The sequence below is a fragment of the Apis laboriosa genome, unplaced genomic scaffold (genome assembly GCF_014066325.1).
Source record: "Apis laboriosa isolate Shangri-la unplaced genomic scaffold, ASM1406632v1 scaffold43_cov150, whole genome shotgun sequence".
In the NCBI taxonomy this organism is placed as follows: Eukaryota; Metazoa; Arthropoda; class Insecta; order Hymenoptera; family Apidae; genus Apis; species Apis laboriosa.
This window is the reverse complement of record NW_025223292.1, coordinates 1527139-1547510: the sequence shown is the minus strand read 5'-3', so window position 1 is coordinate 1547510 and position 20372 is coordinate 1527139. Positions and strand designations below refer to the sequence as shown.

At 30.3% G+C, this 20372-nt stretch overlaps 2 protein-coding genes across 18 annotated transcripts in view; both read left to right on the top strand.

The window, feature by feature from the left end:
* LOC122716277 (glycosylated lysosomal membrane protein A-like) lies at window positions 1-2631 on the top strand. Its single transcript, XM_043939193.1, has 6 exons — window positions 1-358; window positions 927-1184; window positions 1254-1457; window positions 1531-1761; window positions 1879-2171; window positions 2270-2631. The coding sequence occupies exons 1-6, from the start codon at window positions 287-289 to the stop codon at window positions 2439-2441; spliced, it is 1230 nt and encodes a 409-aa protein (XP_043795128.1). The 5' UTR covers window positions 1-286; the 3' UTR covers window positions 2442-2631.
* A 469-nt stretch (window positions 2632-3100) lies between these two features.
* Window positions 3101-20372, top strand: part of LOC122716313 (sodium channel protein para) — a 56360-nt gene continuing 39088 nt past the window's right edge. For all 17 annotated transcript variants that reach the window (XM_043939267.1, XM_043939272.1, XM_043939271.1 and 14 more), the window contains exons 1-4: window positions 3101-4914; window positions 13078-13155; window positions 13862-14417; window positions 17569-17746. In XM_043939267.1, coding sequence (XP_043795202.1) covers window positions 17600-17746 — 147 coding nt within the window. In that variant the 5' untranslated portion in view covers window positions 3101-4914; window positions 13078-13155; window positions 13862-14417; window positions 17569-17599. The remainder of the gene's footprint in view (window positions 4915-13077; window positions 13156-13861; window positions 14418-17568; window positions 17747-20372) is intronic.

Here is a 20372-nt window from a genome sequence, read left to right as displayed (position 1 = left end):
AATATATTAATATATTCATGTAATATTTATGATGGATTTTTTAAATTAATTTATATATATATATTGTGTAAAATTTGCAGCAGTTCGATTATTCGGAAAATTAAATTGCAAGTTCTCCAAACTCAAACGTGGCGCTGCAAGCAGTGTACATTTAGATCCATTTTGATTCCAGCGATCGTGCCTCAGTACAGCCAGTAGTGTCATAAGTAAAGTTGCTGTTGGGTTGTCAGTAAATGTTCTGATTTGTTTTATATATATATATATACATATATATATATCGTACAGTATGAATAATGTTTTTGTATTACTGTTTTTATTTATTACATTAATAGAAATTGGATGTAGTACACAAAGAACTGTAAGTAATATATTTTTATTATTAATTATTATTATAAATAATTTGATTTGATTAATTTATTTGAATCAGCATCTTTTTCGAATGGTAAAACAAAGGTCGCGCGTAATATGATTCATCATCTGATTGTTTTATCTTGCGGGCAGAGTCGATTTAGAAATTATTGTCATATCTCAATTCGTCGTTGTTGAATAACAATTCGATGGTAATTGGGAGCAGTACGTTACTTAATGAGGAACACGAGTTCCCATAACCCACTTATTAATTAACGTGAGAACTCTAATAATAAAGTGATTAATAATGATATAATTGTTTGGAAATTTGAAAATAAATTTTTCTTTATATAATAACATTCACCCATATATATAATAAAAATTGTTTCAATTTTATTTTTTATATTTTTCATAGAAATAAAGTGAAAAAATATTTTATTAATATCATTTCATTCTATTGTAATTGATGTAAAGTATGGTTCATAGAACTTATTAATTATAATTATGTATTATTTAATTATTGAGTTGCAAACAATATATTTACATTTTTTTATATAAAAGAATTTGCCTGGCACTAGTTACGATCATGGCTGAATTATGACTGTGACACGAAATGTAAAGACAAAAATTTAACAACAGTTTACCTAAGAGCTGATGGCCCTAATGACACTTTACATTATTTGTGGGATTTTGATGGTAATCCATCAGTATTCTTAGCCCTTACTTTACCTTCAGCTTCATTAAACATAAACTGGGAAGATTTTTTTATTAAAAGAAAAAATTCCATAAAATTTACAGAAGAACCTATTTATACTTTTGGAGTAATTTTTAATAAGGTTAGTATATATTAAATCTTTCGTAAATAATTAAATAACTATTATTAACACATTGAATAATATTTTCAGATTATAGAATTCAATGATAAAAATGATACAGCAATGATGAATATTACTAATATTGTAGATACAAATGTTATACATCCTATGTTTTTTCAATGGGATCGAAAAGCTTTAATACAAAATACTGAATTTGTTACATTAAATATGGAGGGTAACTATTATAATGATAGTATTATGAATATCAGTAGATATGGAACTGTAAAACTTTCGGTAAGATATCATACTGTGTATAAGTATATATAAAATATGTATTTTATTAAAATTTGTTTTACTTATTTTTTAGTTGATAGGATTTTGTTCTCTTGATCATTCAGAAGTTATGCCTCATATGTTACATACTGAGAATTCTACTCAAATTGATATTATCCTTCAAAATATAGAAACTAACAAAACTTTTACTAATAGTAGATTTGCAATTGAATTATTGGTGGCAGGTGAAGGCAATCCTGATATTCCTATGTTTATTAATCCAAAAAAAAGTTTAGATGATGAACATACACCTGGAATATTTGAAGTAATGTATTAGTAATTTAATTATTGTTTTTTATTACTCTTTATTACTCTTTATTAAAAATAAGTGAATTAAAAACAAATAAATAATAAATTTAATATTGTTTTAATATTATTTTAGGTTGTTGAAGTCAGAACACCACCATATAAAAGTATGGACAACTACCAGACAGAGGGAGCTTATTTGCAATGGAGACCAATTTCTTATACAACTATATCTCGAGATACAACAAATTCTACAGAAACAATGCAATATTCACCATTGAAAGTATCTAATCATACAAGTGCTATTATGAATTCCATGTTATATTGTTATTATGGAGATAAAATTGACAATTTGCTCACTCAAAGAATTATTGTATCATTAGGAACAAAAGGAGATGGGTTTTATAAAAAAACATATTATTCTACATGGTAATTTTATTTTAATACACATTTTCATTTCATAATACATAGTTTCACTTCATTTTATTTTTTAATATATATAAGTTTATAATTAATATTTTTTTTAGGACATTCTTGATTGGATATGGTACACCTCCTGATGAACAATTTTCTTATTTAGTAATTATGATTATTTCAATTGGTCTTGGCCTTCCGCTAATTATTTTATTAGTAATCGGCTTATATCTTTGTATTTCCAAATTACCGAAACGAAATAGTGAGACGTATTTAAGTCAGTAAAAATATGATTTATAAATCGTACATAGTTTCTAATTGAATAATGTTTAATAGAAATCTATATACATTTAGTTGTATTATCGACAGACCACCGATAAATTTTACAAAAAGATTTTCCTATATTTATATATAGCACATATATTTTTTACACGTATTTCCAAATTGATACATGAAAATCAATTTGAAGTATATATTAATGCAATGTATACAAATTATTATGTACAAATTTATATATAAGTAATAATAAACTATAAAAAAACAATTTTCAAGAATTATTTTTTAAACTAAAAACATATTTGTATAATACAATTTTTTGATTTTTCTTTGATACTTAAAATTTTAATGAATTCAAAATCAATATTTTAGCGAAAAATATATAGAATATATATATAAAACATGTAAATATAAAAAGAAAATGTAAAAGAATCAAAAAATAAACTTGTCAATATATAATTGCTGTAGAAGGGTGGAAATCTACACGATACCTTAATGGCGACGGATGACAGGATGACAGTAAGATCGCAGCACAATCGCTAGCCAATAGTTTCTTAAGGAAAGCTTTACGGGCGAGCTTGCAGAGACGGTCGGTTATTCCGAAAGGCGGCAGGCGAATGTTTTTAGGTGAAGATAGTAAGGGTGGTGCGGTGTGGTACCGTGTTTCTCGCTATCACAGGGGTGGCGGGTAAGGTGCTGTTAGTGGAAGAGTACATTTTCATTGATCCATTCGTGGAACGGAAGCAAGGAACGTACGAATTTACGAATCCTAATCGTGATATTAACTTCGTATTCACTGTATTTCAAATCAAAGTTACGATTAAACAAATTTCCCTTCTGAATAATTCTTACCATGGATCGTTCGAAAACGTTATGGTGGAGAAGTGAGACGAAAGCTAAGAAATGGGCTCAATCAAAGGTTCATACAGAAGAAGCGTATATCGCAATTGTCATTGGGTGAGTACGGATTTGTAGTTGCGATAGTCTCTCGCGCAGGTTAGTCGAACGTGGTGGGTGGTCAGATAGAGGGGTGGTTCGTGTAGCGAGTCGCGAATGGTGCGGATATATAGTGGGGCGCCTCGAAACTAGTTCCTGTCGAGTCCGCTGCGCGAGATTGGCGCGTGGCGGTGCAATAACGTCCGCGTCGGGTTTGTCTAATCGTGACACAGTCCTCGAGAGAAGCTTTTTAGCCGATAAAAGTGTGCGTCAGACACGGAGTGTTTTAAGAGACTCAGACTCAGTGTTAACGGGGAACTGGTGGATGGTGGTGAATTCCCGTGGCCAGATTAGCTTGGATAAAAAGCAAAGATCGAAACGAAGGAATGCGGATGAGGAAAACGTTGACAAAACGGGAGACAGTGCTAGTGGCGACTAAGTGAACGAGATAGAGTTTACGGGAAGAAAGAGAGAGAAAGAGATATAAACGAGTAGGGGGGATATATAGGGATGAAGAAAGAGTGAGAAAGTGCTAGGTAGGAGGTATAAGTGATAGAGGGAAACAGAAGGGGGAATAAGAAAGAAAGAGAGGGAGGGGTAACGATAGAGACAGACGGGTGTTAGAAAGAGAGAGAAGGCGCGCGCGCGCGTCTATGTGCCAGAAGGAACTGGCAGATAAAGGAAGTGGAAAGGACCTGGTCGGTCCTTCGGTAAGGAAAGCTAAGGGTACGAAGGACGGCAGGAAGGCAGGAAAGACGGAAGGATCGTAGTCAGACGAAGCTGTATTACGGGGTGACAGCGGTGCGAGTAGTAGAACGCGTCGGGTCTGTCCCCCAGGAAGGGACCGTCGCGCGCAACGCGATCAATTTTCGTTGCGACGCGGGCGGTGAGACTGGAGGAAAGGAAGAAATGACGACTGCAGCGAGATACCGATAACCGGCCAGATAATGTTGTCGCAGAGCAAGTTTTACGCTCTCTTTATCCACTACACATTTGTGTAGCGCGACACGGGGCGGGTCCTTGCCGCTGCGGTGAAGAACAGAGGTGTCGGAAGAGGAGGTGGAGGCGCGAGAAGAACAAAAGAGACGAAGAAGAAGGAAGAAGAAAAAGCGGAAGAACGAAAATTAGGAAAGGAACGAAGAAATTCGTTGGAATTCTTGAAAAGTCTAAAAAGATATTCGAGAAACTAGGATACGTTTCATTGTCTATCGTCTATAATCGTTGTGAAAAGAAATAGAAACAAGGAAAGAACGGAAGAAAGAAAAGAGAAAAAGAAGAGAATAAAAGAAAGAGACACACATAAACACACACGCACGTATACGGAAAAGACAGAAAAGTTTGTCGATGTACGGTGTGTGTTCAGTTTACAGTGTCATTGCTTGATAGTGTGCTCTATCCTTGCCGAAGTTGAATAAGTAAGGCCCGCGGAGGTATCTCAGAACCCGCCCCTCCTCGACGTCGCAGTGCCTCTTTTCCATATCGCTACGTCGTGCTTTTTTCGTTCAAGCTACGACTATCCCTACATTACCAGAGAAACTCCTCGATTGTAAGTGAAAAAAAAATTTTAAACTGTTTATGCATTTTATTTTGGATACTTTTTTTGTGAAATTTGAATCGAATATTTTTGAATTGAATTATTTTCATTCGATAGTAATCACTTATCAAAATGATTCACGTGAGTTGATGAATTGATTAGGGTAAACAACGTGTAAGATATTTCGTTGATTTTACCACTTGGAAACCGCGTGTGCTTCTTGAAGGAGGCGCTAACAGCGCTACCATACAAGTCTATCTCATAATAAATTATCTTTGTTGCAATGTATTTTTTTTTATACATTTATCGTTTCTTCGTGTTTTAATTGCTAATGAAATTTTTCACTTTTATATATCAGGACGATTTATGTCATGATGTGAAAAATATATTTTATTTTACGTGTGAATCTTCTTGCTTTCTCTCACTATATATACATATATAATCAATTACCGTGACTACTATACAGTTTCGATTAGGTTAGACACGATAGCACGAATCGAATTGTAAAGTGACATATACATATAAATGTATAGTGACACACACACACACACATACACACATAGAAAGACACACGCATATACGAATGATATATATCTACGTATAGCGTGACGCGCGACTGCTGTTCCATTCTCGATATATCGATCGATAACTGCCTCGGTCAGGGATCAGTCAGGGGTTCACTCTCGCGATGACGATAAGCGCTTGCTCTTCTTCTTTGCTCTCTCTTCTCGAGATTAGTCGCACGTGAAATAGCTTCAGCTGCCTTTGTGTTCGTGGCGATGAAGGTCGTATTTCCTGGCGCATACACTATATACCGGTTATATCGTATTCCTTGTATGCTCACTCTGTGTTCTTGTATGTCTCGTGATGACCTTCCTCCGCGCGAAAATTGCCGGTCAATACGACGTGCACGATCCGCTTAAGAGTCGTGCGATGGTATCGATCACCGCCTCATGCACGACCATCAGACTCACTGAGACTTTCTTTGATGTGAAAAAAACGCATGAATTGTGTTCATTTTGGATTTTTTGAGAAAGATCAACTTTCCGCAAATTCTCGATCGTTGAACATAACCTCCAAATTAAGACAAGAATTGGAAATTTTGTTATATATGTCAAAATATCACTATATTTTTATTTTTTCACTATATTTTTATTTTTATATTTTATTAGAATATATATATATATATATATATATATATATATGAAAGGATAAAATCAAAAGTAAAAGTTTTAGGTTATTTTTATATTCATTTTTTACTTGTTAGGTTATGAATATACATATTATGTAAAATCAAATGGTCTGTACATGTGTCTTGGAGAAGGATATATTTACATTATTTAAAATTTGATGAACTATTTAGCTTAATAAATAAAAGATCGATAGTATAACCGTGTAATGTCAAAGGTCATATCAAAGCTACATTGTCTGTGGCTAAAAGGAAGCGTATTTTCCCATCCGTTCGTCGCGCGAGAAAAGCATGACGTCAAAGTCGATTTCTTCGACTTAAACGTTCTCTTGTGCTCTCGAAACCTTCTGTCCCCTCTCTTATCCTTGATATTTCGATTCATTAAATGCAATTCCTGTAAAAGCGTTACTTGTTAGCATTTGGCATGCAACAGTTTTCTATCCATTTCAATCTATTAATTTATTTATTTTGCATGTTAGAATCATATATGGAAATTTTTTTTTAAATAAAAGTTAAAGTTTTAAAGTTTATTTTTAAATAAAATTAAAAATAACTTATAATTTACAGTTTTTGATTATAAGATTTGTAACTAGCAATTATAGGATAAAATTTTTATTTGATATACTATCTTTAAGTTTACATTTTCTTAGAATTGCAGTTTCAAAGCATACAATTTTTTATAATTGCAATTTCAAAGCATTTAATATTCTGCAATTGTAATCAAGCTTGAGAGTTGTAGTTCTAGATTTTTGATTTTAATTTCAAATTTTTTAATATTGGAAACAGTAAATTTCTGGAATTCATTATTTCAAAATATGTATAATATTTAAATAAACTTGAAATAAGAAAATTATTTTAACATTTGTCTTAGATACTAAATTTCTAATAATCTATAATTCTAATTAATTAAACTAATTAATCCACTAACAAATTGATAATTATGAAATTAATAATTAATCATAAAATTACCAGTAATTCTAACCATTAAATTATTAATAATTTAATTGTTAAGTCTAACCATGAAATTACTGTTATTAGTAATCCTACTAAATCATTCTAATTAATAAATTATCAGTCTTAATTAATATCCATTAAAATATTCTCGTTTCAAATCAATTTATTACCTTTATTATCTGTGAATCTGTGAATCTGTGAATCAAAGAATTTTTGATTTTTCTTAACAATGATATTGCATCTGCAGGAATTATAACTAGAATGTTTATACAAAAAATGCTTTGATACAACGCACAAATTCTGAATGCGCCATGATAAGCAACGGTGCTATAAAACTATGCGCGTGCGCATTAACGAAGTTGGTGATAAAAGAAGGAGGGAGATTTTGCAGGGCAAACGTTGAACGAGCAAACGCAACAGGTGCGATATGCTTTACACAATGTTCTAAGCAGAACTGCACTCAAAACGTTGGTATGTGTCAGTCTGAAATTTATGATATTAATATAGAGTATCCCTGTGGGATTTCCTAACTCTTTTATAGCTAATCTTAGAATTAGTAAATTTGATATAATTAAAAGCAATCATTCAATGGAGTTAAATAATAACATAAAATATGAATTAATTGTAATATAATGAATAGTGATTTTAATATTCTAATTTTTTAATATTATTTTTAAATATTTTGAATATTTTTTAGAATTTTCATATTTTCATTCATTCTTTTAATAATTTTTAAATAACATTTTAATATTTTTTATTATTAGTTATTTGTTAAATATATATTTTTTAAATATTAATTTTAGTACTTTTTAAATATTTTAAATTATTTGATATATTATAAATATCGTTCTCAATTGGCAAATAGAAAATTTTAACAAATGTTAAGTAAGACAATTAAATCATTCTAAAGAACGAAACCTATAAAATAGTACAGCATTCAAGTCGTAGCATATTAAAACTTCAAACAGACAGATAATTGAATAATATATCTTCTGAATATACAAGTTCAGCTTAATAAGATTATTGAACTTTTCATTTCGATTGACAATAATATCTAATATCTTTATTTCTCTATTACAAACTTCTAAAAAAATATATATCACAATTTGTTAATGAAAATTTAAAATATTTTATTTTTCTTTGATTCTGATAATAAACAAAATAATAATTTTATTTGCTTTTTTCGATCTAATATTAGATGATAAATAAAAGACACAAGTTTAGAAAGGGCTTCGCAGCCTTCCTTTAGGAAAGGAAGATGTTGAAATATATAGAGAAAATGATATAGAGTTCAAGGTTCTATCGATTAATGAAGAATACTTGATCAAGATCGCATCTTGTTGTTGGCTAATGTTTCTAAAGTGTAGTGACAAGTGAAAATCCGTAAGAGAAGTCAGACAGGCATGCAGGCAGGCAAAGGGGCAATCGATCGATTGTCCTCGCAAGAACGCATGGCCCTGTTCTGCACTATACTTTAGTTTCAGATATACTTTGTCTTTTGTGGGTCGTGTCAGTGCAGCTGATGTCGTGAGAGCAACAATTTGCATTATATACTTAATATTTTAGTTAACATCATGATATGATTTATATACTTTTTAAATTTAGTTTATATAAAATATGAAAATATAAATTTTCCAGATATTATTTTTTTGGATATTTTATTTGAAAAAATAGTTTATTTAAATATACACTAAAATAATATCATCGATAATATCTTAATACATATGTATATTTATATATATTATATATTAATATTTCTTAAACAGATTTTTTAATTTTGCAAGTTTTTAGAGATATTAATTTTTTAATATTTCTTAAATAGATTTTTTAATTTTACAAATTTTTAAAGATATTAACATTTAAATAATTTAAATTTCGTTATTTAAGTTCAATTCTGTATTAATTAAATTTTTTCTTTGATTTTCATAATGACTTTCAAAGTATATGAAAAATTTAATCTCGGTTAAAAAGTTAGTTGTTCATATGCGTTAATTGATTATCGATTCTAGCTTTTGGTGATATTTACACGATAGCAATCTTTGGGATGTCACGCTAAAACAACAGGCACACCTAATAATCTATTAGTCGTCCTCCATTGATGATGCAAAATAATTTTCTACTATTGCCATCGTACTTATATTTTTTTTTACGTACAACTTATTCTTCACATCGTTTACAACACCAATGTTAATATTTTATTATTATTATACCGCAATATAAATGTACTTTTTTATTCTTTCAAAGTTTTATATTTTTTTAAACAATTTTTTAATATTTTTTTATCATATTTAAAAATTATTAACAAATTTCATTTTATCATGAATTATTTCCAGTTGAAACTCTATATTAAAATTTTCTAATTTTTTTAATATTGCAAATATACAATATATAATTTTTTATTTTTATAATTTTAAAATCTCAGAATGTTATTACTTCAAAAGTTATGATTATGTAATTAACAGGTAAAATCGATATAGTAGAATTATAAATTAAAATAATTAAGAAACGATACCAATTGATGTAGTCATATTCAAAAATATATGCACTCTATAAAAGAATCTTAACGTTTTAAAATATAAAATGTTATTTAAATTGATACATAGAATATATATGCATTATATATATTTTTGTAAATAAGAAATAAAAACATATATAAAAAAGGAATAATTTTAATTCAATTTTATTTATATACAAATTTAATTTATAATACATTACTGTTTTTATCTATCTCTATATTTCTCAGATTTTATTTTTTTTAAGATTTTAATGATCACGATCTTACTATATTTCTTTCACTAACTAATTTCTATTCTCATTTCTATTTTCGAATATACATATTCATTTAATACATGAACTTCTAATTTCAATTTTTTTTAAGTCATCAAAATATTTTTATTTCCTATTTATACTCTTTGATCTTTCTTACGTTCCCTATATCAATTTCTTTCAATTCTCTTCAGTATCGTTTTCAATCCATACCAAATGACCTACATTCGTGATTCATCCGAATGTCCGGCACTTTCCGGATCGGAGACCGATACACGGTTGAATTAAGGGATTAAGAAGAGATCGTAGATAGAAAAACAGTTCTTTATCCTTCCCCCTATTTTCAATCCTTGGCATTGGTGTAGATGTGAGATCGCCGGATGGTGGTGGTAACGACGACAGTGCGGCGACGGTAGCGTCAGCACTCGTCGTCATGACAACGTTTTTCCGCAACGTACCCGGCCTGGTTCGTGACGTCACGCAATGTCGGCATTGGTGTTGGGTCGCTACTGTGCCATACCACAATGTGGAGAAAACGGTTTTCCTACATTATTCCTCCTCCGGTAGCGCCACTGTACCTTCCGCCGTACTCTCCATCAAGATGGCAGCCGTGCAATTACAGAGAATGCAGTACTTGCCACGATATGTATCACGTTTTTCACGTGCGAAACTTTTGCCAGATTATCTTCCTCCGCGTTACATACTTACCGGATACCGCGAATTAGTCCGTTCGTGATTAAATATAAGAAACGAAAGTTTTCCGTATCGAATTTTTTAGAGTACAGATTGAGATTTTATATTCTTTTATATCCTTTATTCGAATGATGCCAATATCGAAATAGATCGTGTATTCGTTTCGCTATATGCATTATAGTACTTGCTTATTGATTCACGATTCGAGCTTTCGAAAAAACTGTTCGGAACGGTTTTCTCATGATGTTTGTATAATATTTGATCTTATATGTAGAGAGTAAGTAATATTGATGGTACAAATTTCATAGAATAAAATTTTCTATGCTGGTTAAGATACTTATCGTTATTATTTTTAATGAATTTATAAGATAATGCAGAGATTTTTATACATCATAGTATCATTTTTGTAATTTTCAGTTCACGAGATGGTAGTATTTCGATGTAATCCGAATATTTCCAATGGTATTCTTATAAATTGCTATTTCTAAAGCGTCCTTGCAAATTCATACTCCGTACATACAAAAAAAAAAAAAAAAAAATCGGAGTGTTTAGACTCTTTAACAGGGAGCTCTTGTTACGTCGAATGCTTTTGTTGATTCCTCGATGAAGGCTGATTTACCGTAGACATACCTGACCCCGTTTCTCTCCTAGCCTGCGTGTTGGCAGACTGCCGTTTTTATTGTAGTCATATATCCGCAGAATAAAAGCTGCAATAGGCAATTAAATTGAGCTTCATCGCATTCCATGTCGCCGGATTATGTATCTCTTTTTCCATAATGTTTATTGTACTTTTCACGATATGTTCATATTATTTCAAAATACTGTCACTTTCTCAATGCCAAATATTAGAAAAGAGAAAGATAATTAATTATCATTAGGAAAAGTGAAAAACAATTCACGGTTAAAATAAAATTGACATTAAATCTAGAAATATATTTTTTTTAATGATATTCATATTTTTTATATTAAAAAAATTGCTAAAAAAATTATAGGTTTTCATTTTTAATTAAATTTTAGATTATTTTTGGTATATAAAGAGTGAATTTTAATTATAAAAAAGTAATAGTATATATTTCCTTCATAATTTGTTTTATATTCTCATAAATATAATAAGTATCTTATGACTTTTAAATAAGAGTGTACATTCCAATATCTCTCAAGAGATCAACCCTCATTCAGTTCTTCTTTTTCCAAGCTCTTAATTTATCTCTTGGCATCAAACTGATACAATTGTAAAAATCTATATGATAAAAAGATATATAGTCAAAATTGCAAAATTTTGTGAGAAATAAAAAAATTAAATTTTTGCACATATATTATTCACTTTCTTTTATTTATAAAATGCCATTTATAAAAATATTAGTAATAAATTGCAATTTATTATTTCTTTTTAAATATAAATTAAATAATTAAAATTGATCTTAAGGAAAATACTTCGTTCATAATTCATAAACTTGATAACAAATATTAATAAATAATTAGATAAAGAAAATATGCCATGTGCTCGATATTTATATTTTAAAAATTATAAAAATATTGTTATAATATTATCGATATAATAAACAAAAAGAAGTAAAAATTGACTAATTTAACATTTTTTAAACATTTCTAAACAAAAATTTAATATTATCGCATAATCTATAGATTCATTAATTTCTAGATAAAGATTGGACACAATTAGCGTAATCGAATCACAGTCGATCTTCCTTTCTGGTACATTGTTAGTTCGTGGTCGTCTTTAAATTGGTTCGGGCATCTTCGTCCTTCTTCGGCCGGCCACTCGGCGCGGCTTGATCCTGCGTATACCCGTACCACTGGCAATCAACCGTTCACTCTTACTTTTCCTGCTTTGCGTATGGGAGTGCGCGGGTTCGCCCGTTGGCGCCGCGGCGACGACACCGATGCATAAGCGCGTGACCGAGTTCCGGCGGAATATGATCGACCGCACGAAACTCGGTCAAAGACCACCGACACCCTTCCTTGAGCCGCTTCTATATCGCATGCTCCGTGTATAAATTTTTGTTGTTGGGAATATGCGTGAACACGCCGCACTTTTTTACGAACGACAAAACTCTCGAGTGGCTGCTCGCTGCCAAAAGATATTCCGCCCGAAAACGTCGCGTATACATATATATATATATATACGATCCTCGAGGTTGGTTTACGTTCTTTATTCCGATATTTTTTTTTTTTCTTATTTTATTTTTAGTACATGCTATTTAGTTTGACAAGAGAATTATCACGGATAAAAAACATTTTTGAGAATTTTTGTTATTTATTATATTTATTTTGTAATACTTGGATATTTTCATTTTCACATTATCGTTTTAAGATGTGTTATTAGTAATTTATATTATTTCGGTATATTGTTTCTTTTTATAAGTATTTTATATTTTTTAAATACGTTTCATAATATATAGAAATTTTTCATGTTTTAAATGTAAATTTATATAAATTTCTTCAGAATATATATATATATATTTATATATATATTTTTTGATATATATATGATTTTTTGGTGGATTTTAAAGATAGATCACTGTTTCTAATGTAGATTTTTATTTTTGTTATAGATAAGTATCGATCGACTCGAAGATCAGACTATGTTATATCGAATAACGGATTGATCGCACCCGTCGCTTCATTCACACGTGAGTATTATATAAGACAATTTGTCTAATTAATCAATTAGTATCTGATTTTAATTTTAACTGTTTTCTATATATATTTTTTAAGAAAGTATATAAAAATTTATGGTACGAGTATTTTCTAATGATTAAACTATAGATTTTATTTTTGAATTGTTCACTGGTAGTACAAATCTACTTGCACTCAATCAGTGAATAATAGATTATGTAGTTTATACTAGTTTATATTAATAACATTATGGTAATTTTCTTTCACCAATTAAAATTATAGGATAGAATTCTAAAAATTCTAAAAATTTATAGCAACAAAATAATTTTTTTTTTAAAACAATATAATACTCTACATAAACTTTATACTTTCACGAACATATTAGAAAATCCTAAATGCATCATCACATTATAATATCGTAATCTCCATAAATAAAAAATCCTGCAAAATTTTACAAAATATTTTAAATATTTCAACAGATATCTTTAATTTTCAGAATTAAAAACTTAAAAATTTAATTCGAATCATAATTTACGTTCATACATTCATTGGTCCTCTGTCCAATAAAATTCTTGCAATATAAAAAAAAAATTACCTCCAACATTTTACAATGATTTTCCCAGAAAACTACAAAATCAATTAATCTAATCTAACATAACCGACCAATTATCTTTGAAACTCGATGAAAAATCATCACACTTGTACATTGTGCAATCGCAGGTCGGACATGAAAAATCTTGGTTCGCGTTGGACGGTCCCCGACATAGCACGCACTGCCGCAGCGCGTTCGTCATTTCTCGTCGCCATTTCGTCGGAACGAGATTCAGGTAGCAGCAGCAGCAACAGCATCATCATCAACGATAGCAGCAGCAACATCAGAAGCAGAAGTATTAGCGTGAAAGTGAAAAGGAGCAACGTTAGAAGTAGCGGTAGTGGAATCAACAGGGAAAGTATCAACGGTAGAGGCAGAGTCACGGCGATCGAAAAGTATAAGAGGGGAACGAGGGGAAACGGTAGATCGGCAGTCGACGTGCTGCACGAGTCGAATTTATCCGTCCGATCGTACGTAACGGCGTCGTCAAATCGGTTCGACGGCACGACGCGTCCCGAATCGACGACCAGGTACCGGCCACTAGCCGGCAAGTCGCGCGGTTCTCAGCACCGGTCTCGTCCTCGTCAGCCGCAGCCGCAGCCACCGCAGCAGCCACTCTATTACCCCCCCGCATCGTGGGACACGCGCACATTACACTTCAGGAACTGTTAGCACCGATCAAAAGTGAGTATCTTCGAATTGGCCGGAGGATTTGAATAAAGGGGAGCTCGCAATCGCGAAGATATTTCGAAGATATAGCATGGTTTATACAAGAGAGATATACAATGGACGAGATATTCCGGCGAGATTGTTAGTTCTTATAGTTCGATGATCGATATTCAAATTCGCAAGATACTTTGTGGAACTGTTGTACGAACAACAGTTGTGTCACGGGATATCTCGTTCGTGGTTGTAAAGCGATTAATCCTTTCTGGCCTGAGGATAAATTACGTTTGACGTTTCATTCCGGGTGATTTACATTTTCAAAGGATGCGTGTTTGAAATCTTGATTTCAAAGAGATGGATAGATTCGAAAACTATTTGCGATTTGAATACATTTGAAATTTTGCTTTTAGAGAGGTAGACAAAAAGCTGTTTGAAATTTTCATTCCAATAATTGTTTTTTAAAAACTGTTTGTAATTTGAATATCTTTGAAGTTTTGATTTTAGGAAATTATCCTCAAAAACTATTTGCTATTATTTAATTGTACGTAGTATTTGATGTTGGATTTAATCATGGCGATCTCTAAAATAAAGCAAAATTACATAGTTTTCGATGTTGAAGTAGAATTAAAAAATATAATACAATTTATTGTTTAAAAAAATTGTTCAAAAAATTGTTAATTAGATTATATTTATAGTATAAATGGAATTATATCATATTTCATTTTTATTTATTACAAGCGAAAGGAATGAAATGTCAACTATAACTTGATGTAGGATCGCAAAGGGCTAATACTTTTACTACGTGCTCTCAGAATCGACATAAACTATATATCATTTTGAGAGAAGGATGGCACAAAGGAAAGAGGATACTCCACTCATTTTATCTCGCTTTATTTTTTTATTTTTAACACATATGAATTCTTTTAAAATTTAATTTTAAAATTTTAAACAAACAATAATTAATGGTTTTAATAATTTTATTCTGATTTTTTAATATTTATTCTATAGATAAATTATTCACAATTTTATATGAAAATTTAATCAATATATAAATTTAAATATATAAATTTATAGTTTATTATTTTTGTAAATGGTCATTTTATAGATTTTTATTCTTTTAGAATTATCTCTTTTATAAGAAAAAGATATAATGGGGGAAATAGATTAATGTCCTTGTTACTGAAATCTTTGGCTCTGGCTATAAAAATATAGTGATAGAGTGGAAGAAATGAAAACAGGACAGCATGATAGCAGCCAAAAATAATTATGGTATAGTACTACAATATACAGTATTTATATCATATATATGGAAAAAAACTATAATAGAAAAAATACTTCTACTAAAGTATAATTGAAAATTTATAAAAATTATAATTTAAAATTTAAAATTATTTGAAAAATTAGTTCTTAGAAGATATAATTCTGTTTTATTTTTTTAAATAAAATATTTTATATAAATAAAACGAATATATTAATATTATATACATATAAAAAAAAGAAAAATAAATAATTAGTTTTACTATCTGTCCTAACACATTTTGAGAACATTGAATGAGCTTGAAAGTTCGATAAATCTCATGCATATTTAATGAACTTTCTATTTCTACTTACAAGCATTCTGAGGAACGAGGCATTAGTATATCTATTTATGGAAAACTTTGATCATTCGAAAGAAATTTTAAATATCTTACAAATTAATGAAACTTTTTACATAATATAGAAAGAAATGATATGATTTATGACTTTTTTAGTTTTCTTAATAATTTTTATATTCGCAAATTTAATATCAAACAATGAAATTATAAAATTTTGTAATATATCATTATATTATAATCTTTCTGAATGCATCATCGAAACGAGTCATTCTTTAACTACAGAGAGAATGCAGATTTACATTCTTCATATTTCCGACTTAATTCGCAATTCACAAAAAAGTTCATCAAGATTCAACTAGTGTCTTCTTTCCTGCGACTTAAACACGGTTTTATCCCTTACATTGTTCATGGCTTTTCAATAACACAATGTTTAATAATTAAGTTGGAGCTGATCCTACATCGGGGCTTCTCGTTTCAATACGATAAAGCTCGTGTTGGCAGTGCTCCAATTTTTAAGTGCACCAGACAAATCGGGATGTCGCGACAGATTGGAAAAAGTTAAAGTTCTTTGTCGTGCATCGATATTGCAATATTTCAATCTGTCGAGTACAGTTTACAGGATTCTTTAATACTGATAAATAATTGTTCTCTACGTGTGTTCTCGAAAGTGGATTAATTCTTAAAAAATTTTAATTTCACGTTAAAAAGAAAAAAAAAATATGAGAGAGGAATATGAATTTTCAAAAGAAAATTTCGTGGAAAAGAAAATTTTTCGAAATCGATAATCCGTAATTGATAATTATATTTTATAGTCGATTTTTAAACTCGAAAATAAAAATTTAGTTTTATATAAATGGGGACAAATTGGAGATGAGTCAAAAAAATTTGAAGCGTTTTAAGATATAAAGGGGCATGCTTACACGTACTTCCTTCCAATTCCTCGCGTTTGAGACATCCTAACACGAAATTCTACGATATCGTAACATCGTGAAGTTTATTACTAAGTGGTCTGAGACATAGAGTTGGGAAAGAGGGGTCTCGAAGTGTGCCATCCCATTATAGAAATAAGTTCGGCCTACAATTTCCTTAGACTCGGGATATAAGCTTATAGTTTCACGAATATATATAACTACTTTAAAGAAATACCTTGATACATTTGATCACTATTGATTAAAAGTTAAAAGATTTTCTTCGCTTAGCGCAGAAATGTCTAAAAAAGAAATATTCACAGAAGCTTATCATTCATTTTTATAACAATCAATATTATTTGTTATTTTTCCTTTTTCACTAAATCACTTTTCAAAACTTCACCAACATCAAATATTATAAAATTAACGATATTAACAGTCAGGATTATTACTATAAATTGATATCGAACAACTTCTCCTATCCTATCCTATCCTTAATACCAACTTTTAAAATGTCAAAGTTAAGATTAATATCAAATCAAGCAATATCCTTCGAGTTCAAGGATGTATTATTATTATTAATATCAGGATTAATTAATATCGAAATATAGATAATTCAACGTTTATATGTTTGTAATTAAAATAAGATCGATTGTCATTATCCAGGAAGGTGGCTCAGCTGTGTGCAGCTTAGACAATGTCCGAAGATTCTGACTCTGTATCAGAGGAAGAAAGAAGTTTGTTCCGTCCGTTCACGCGGGAGTCCCTGGCAGCGATCGAGGCTCGCATCGCCGAGGAACATGCCAAGCAGAAGGAGCTCGAGAAGAAGAGAGCGGAAGGCGAGGTAGGAACGCGGCCGTGTTTCCTTCATCCTGTTTAAAGAAAATGATCAGCCATCATCGATTCGAAAGGATCTTTGTTGGCTGACCATCGGGATTCGTTTTTTTTTTTGTCTTTTTTTTTTTTAATCTTCATTCTCGATCACGAAACGATCTATATATAATTCATAAATTTTCCATATTATTATTTCCATATATTATTTACATACATATTTTTATATAATCGACGAACGATTTCCACGGCGCGTTTCATCACGTTTCGCTTTTCTTCTGTGTAAAAAAGTGTTTTGTTCAATTCCTTCGATTCAATCAACGTATTCATTCGAATGGATTATAAACCATTTCGATTATAAATTTCGAAGAAATGCAATTTCGATGATGTCAAATGGATTCGTGGAAATTTCGTGCCACTGTTTAATGTCGATTTACAACGGAGGGATTGACACGATTCATCGAAGCAGAAGAGAAGTCTCCGGGAGCCACGTGAATCGTTCTTGTCGATTATTCGCGCAAATCGATCTTGGCATCCAACTCAAATCTCCCATAAAACCACATATCCTTTTACGTGTTATTCCACGTATATAGAAAAGAAAGAAAGAAAGAAAAAAAAAATACGCGATCATTGACACTGTAAACGTGAACGAAATATCTCTGTATACCTCGATATATATTTGTAGGATAATCGTTAAAAAAATCGATTTAAAAAGAGAAATGAGAAAGAAAGAATCGCGTTATCCGGTGATTCGCGTTTCCAGTTAGACGAGTTCCAAGAAGACACCCACGATCGTTCTACGTAACGTGCTTATTAACATCGATACACAGGTTGTTCTACTTTGCAGATCTCTATAGCGAGACCTCGAAACGTACATGCATCGCTATTAAGTGCGTTATAGACTTTTTTTAGTAAGACCAGTAATTACATTTTTTTTTTTTTTTACTTAAGAATCGATTAATATTCATGGAAAGAAACAAGAAAAAAAAAGAATTATCAAATTAACCTTGACTCTATTGAAAAATTGATATCGAGAAATTAATTATTAAAATAATAATTTTAACAATTATTTTTCAACAAATAAATATTAATCGATCTTAAGATTACTGATACAATTGATATTGTGTCCCTGAAATGGACGTTTTATACAATATTTACTGTTCGTATTTTTGAGATATTTTTTCTATTTTTTTTTTTTTTTTTTTTTTTATTTTTTGATCGTACATTTATTTTGCGTAGCTGCAGTGCCGTATTTTGCGAGATCTGTTTCCTCATGTTCACAATATCATTACCTATATATTTATCTATATACTATATACTATATATATACGATTATACGTCAAGCTGCGGTGTTTCTACCTTAACCCCTCTTGTAAACAACCGATTGTCGCTACCCGTCGCGTTCATTGTTTGCTTGATTTACTGCTGAACGTAGTTGAAAATACATGCCTATACTCCCATATTCGACGACTTTTGTCTACATCTGTCTACATACATATATACATATATATATACATATATATATAACATATATATATATATATATATATAATATATATATATAACACGATTGTCGTCGAGTAATGTATTGTTTCTGTGTTACCAAAGATATGTTTCGCGTACGAGCTCGATGTCTGCAGTGTCACTATCTGTGCCTGTTTTCTATATATACGTACATAAATATCGCTGTGTCGTAGTTCTCTCTCTCTCTCCCTCTGTTATATTCTGTAACATTTCCTTTTAACTTACATAGCCTCGCAGAACATATATACAGTGTATATACAGGTAATATTAATTGTGCTGAGTCTTTCATTGGTAAGTTCATTATGAAAAGGATGGATCCTTTCATCGATGTACTTGTGATATCGGTGTTAATTGTCTTTTCTCTTTCGAGATATTTTGTTTGTTTCGAAGTTCTTTTCTTTTCAACGATTCGATATATATAATTTTTTCTTCTCTTCCCGCGATATTTATTTTAATTGTTTGAGGGATTGTTGGGGATTGTTGGGTGAATGTATTCTTTAATTTGAAGATTTGTTTATTCTTTTTTTTCTTTTCTTTTCTTTAGCAATTTTATTCGTTTAAAGATTATTTGTTAATTGAAAATAACATTCTACAATGATGAATATTGTAAATGATTGATTAAATTAAATTTGCTTTTCAATTCGAAGATTTATTGCTTGTTTTTTTTGATAAAAATGTAAATGTAAAAAAGGTCTTTTGTATTAGAAATAAATCTGCACGTGTAAGAAAGTACAGGCAGATATATTTGTGGTTATGACCGTTCTAGGCGCGTCTGACTATAGACAGTCTTATTCCCCTTATATTGTTCACTCCGTCGCGCTCTAGTAGTATGGGTCAATAATATCTATCTATATCTTATCTATCTTCTTAAATGTGAATTTTCTTTAAAAAAAAAAAATTTGTACCAAAAATTTCATTCAATACTCCTAGGTTTTATTCTACTCTTCTATTCTTCTTTTTCTTTTTTTTTTTTATATTCAAAAGATAAAAATAACGTCGATATTATCAATACCGTTTTGAGAAGAAGACTTCACAAAAAAATTATGAATATAATGAAACATTTTTCAGTGTTATAGTGTTATAACTTCAATTAGAAATACAAAAAAAAAAAAAAA

Excerpts from the sequence above, each read along its gene's own strand:
- LOC122716277 (XM_043939193.1), top strand. The coding sequence starts at position 287 with ATGAATAATGTTTTTGTATTACTGTTTTTATTTATTACATTAATAGAA. Across the intron at positions 1,762-1,878 it reads ATACACCTGGAATATTTGAA|GTTGTTGAAGTCAGAACACC; the intron begins GTAATGTATTAG and ends ATATTATTTTAG. Across the intron at positions 2,172-2,269 it reads AAAACATATTATTCTACATG|GACATTCTTGATTGGATATG; the intron begins GTAATTTTATTT and ends TATTTTTTTTAG.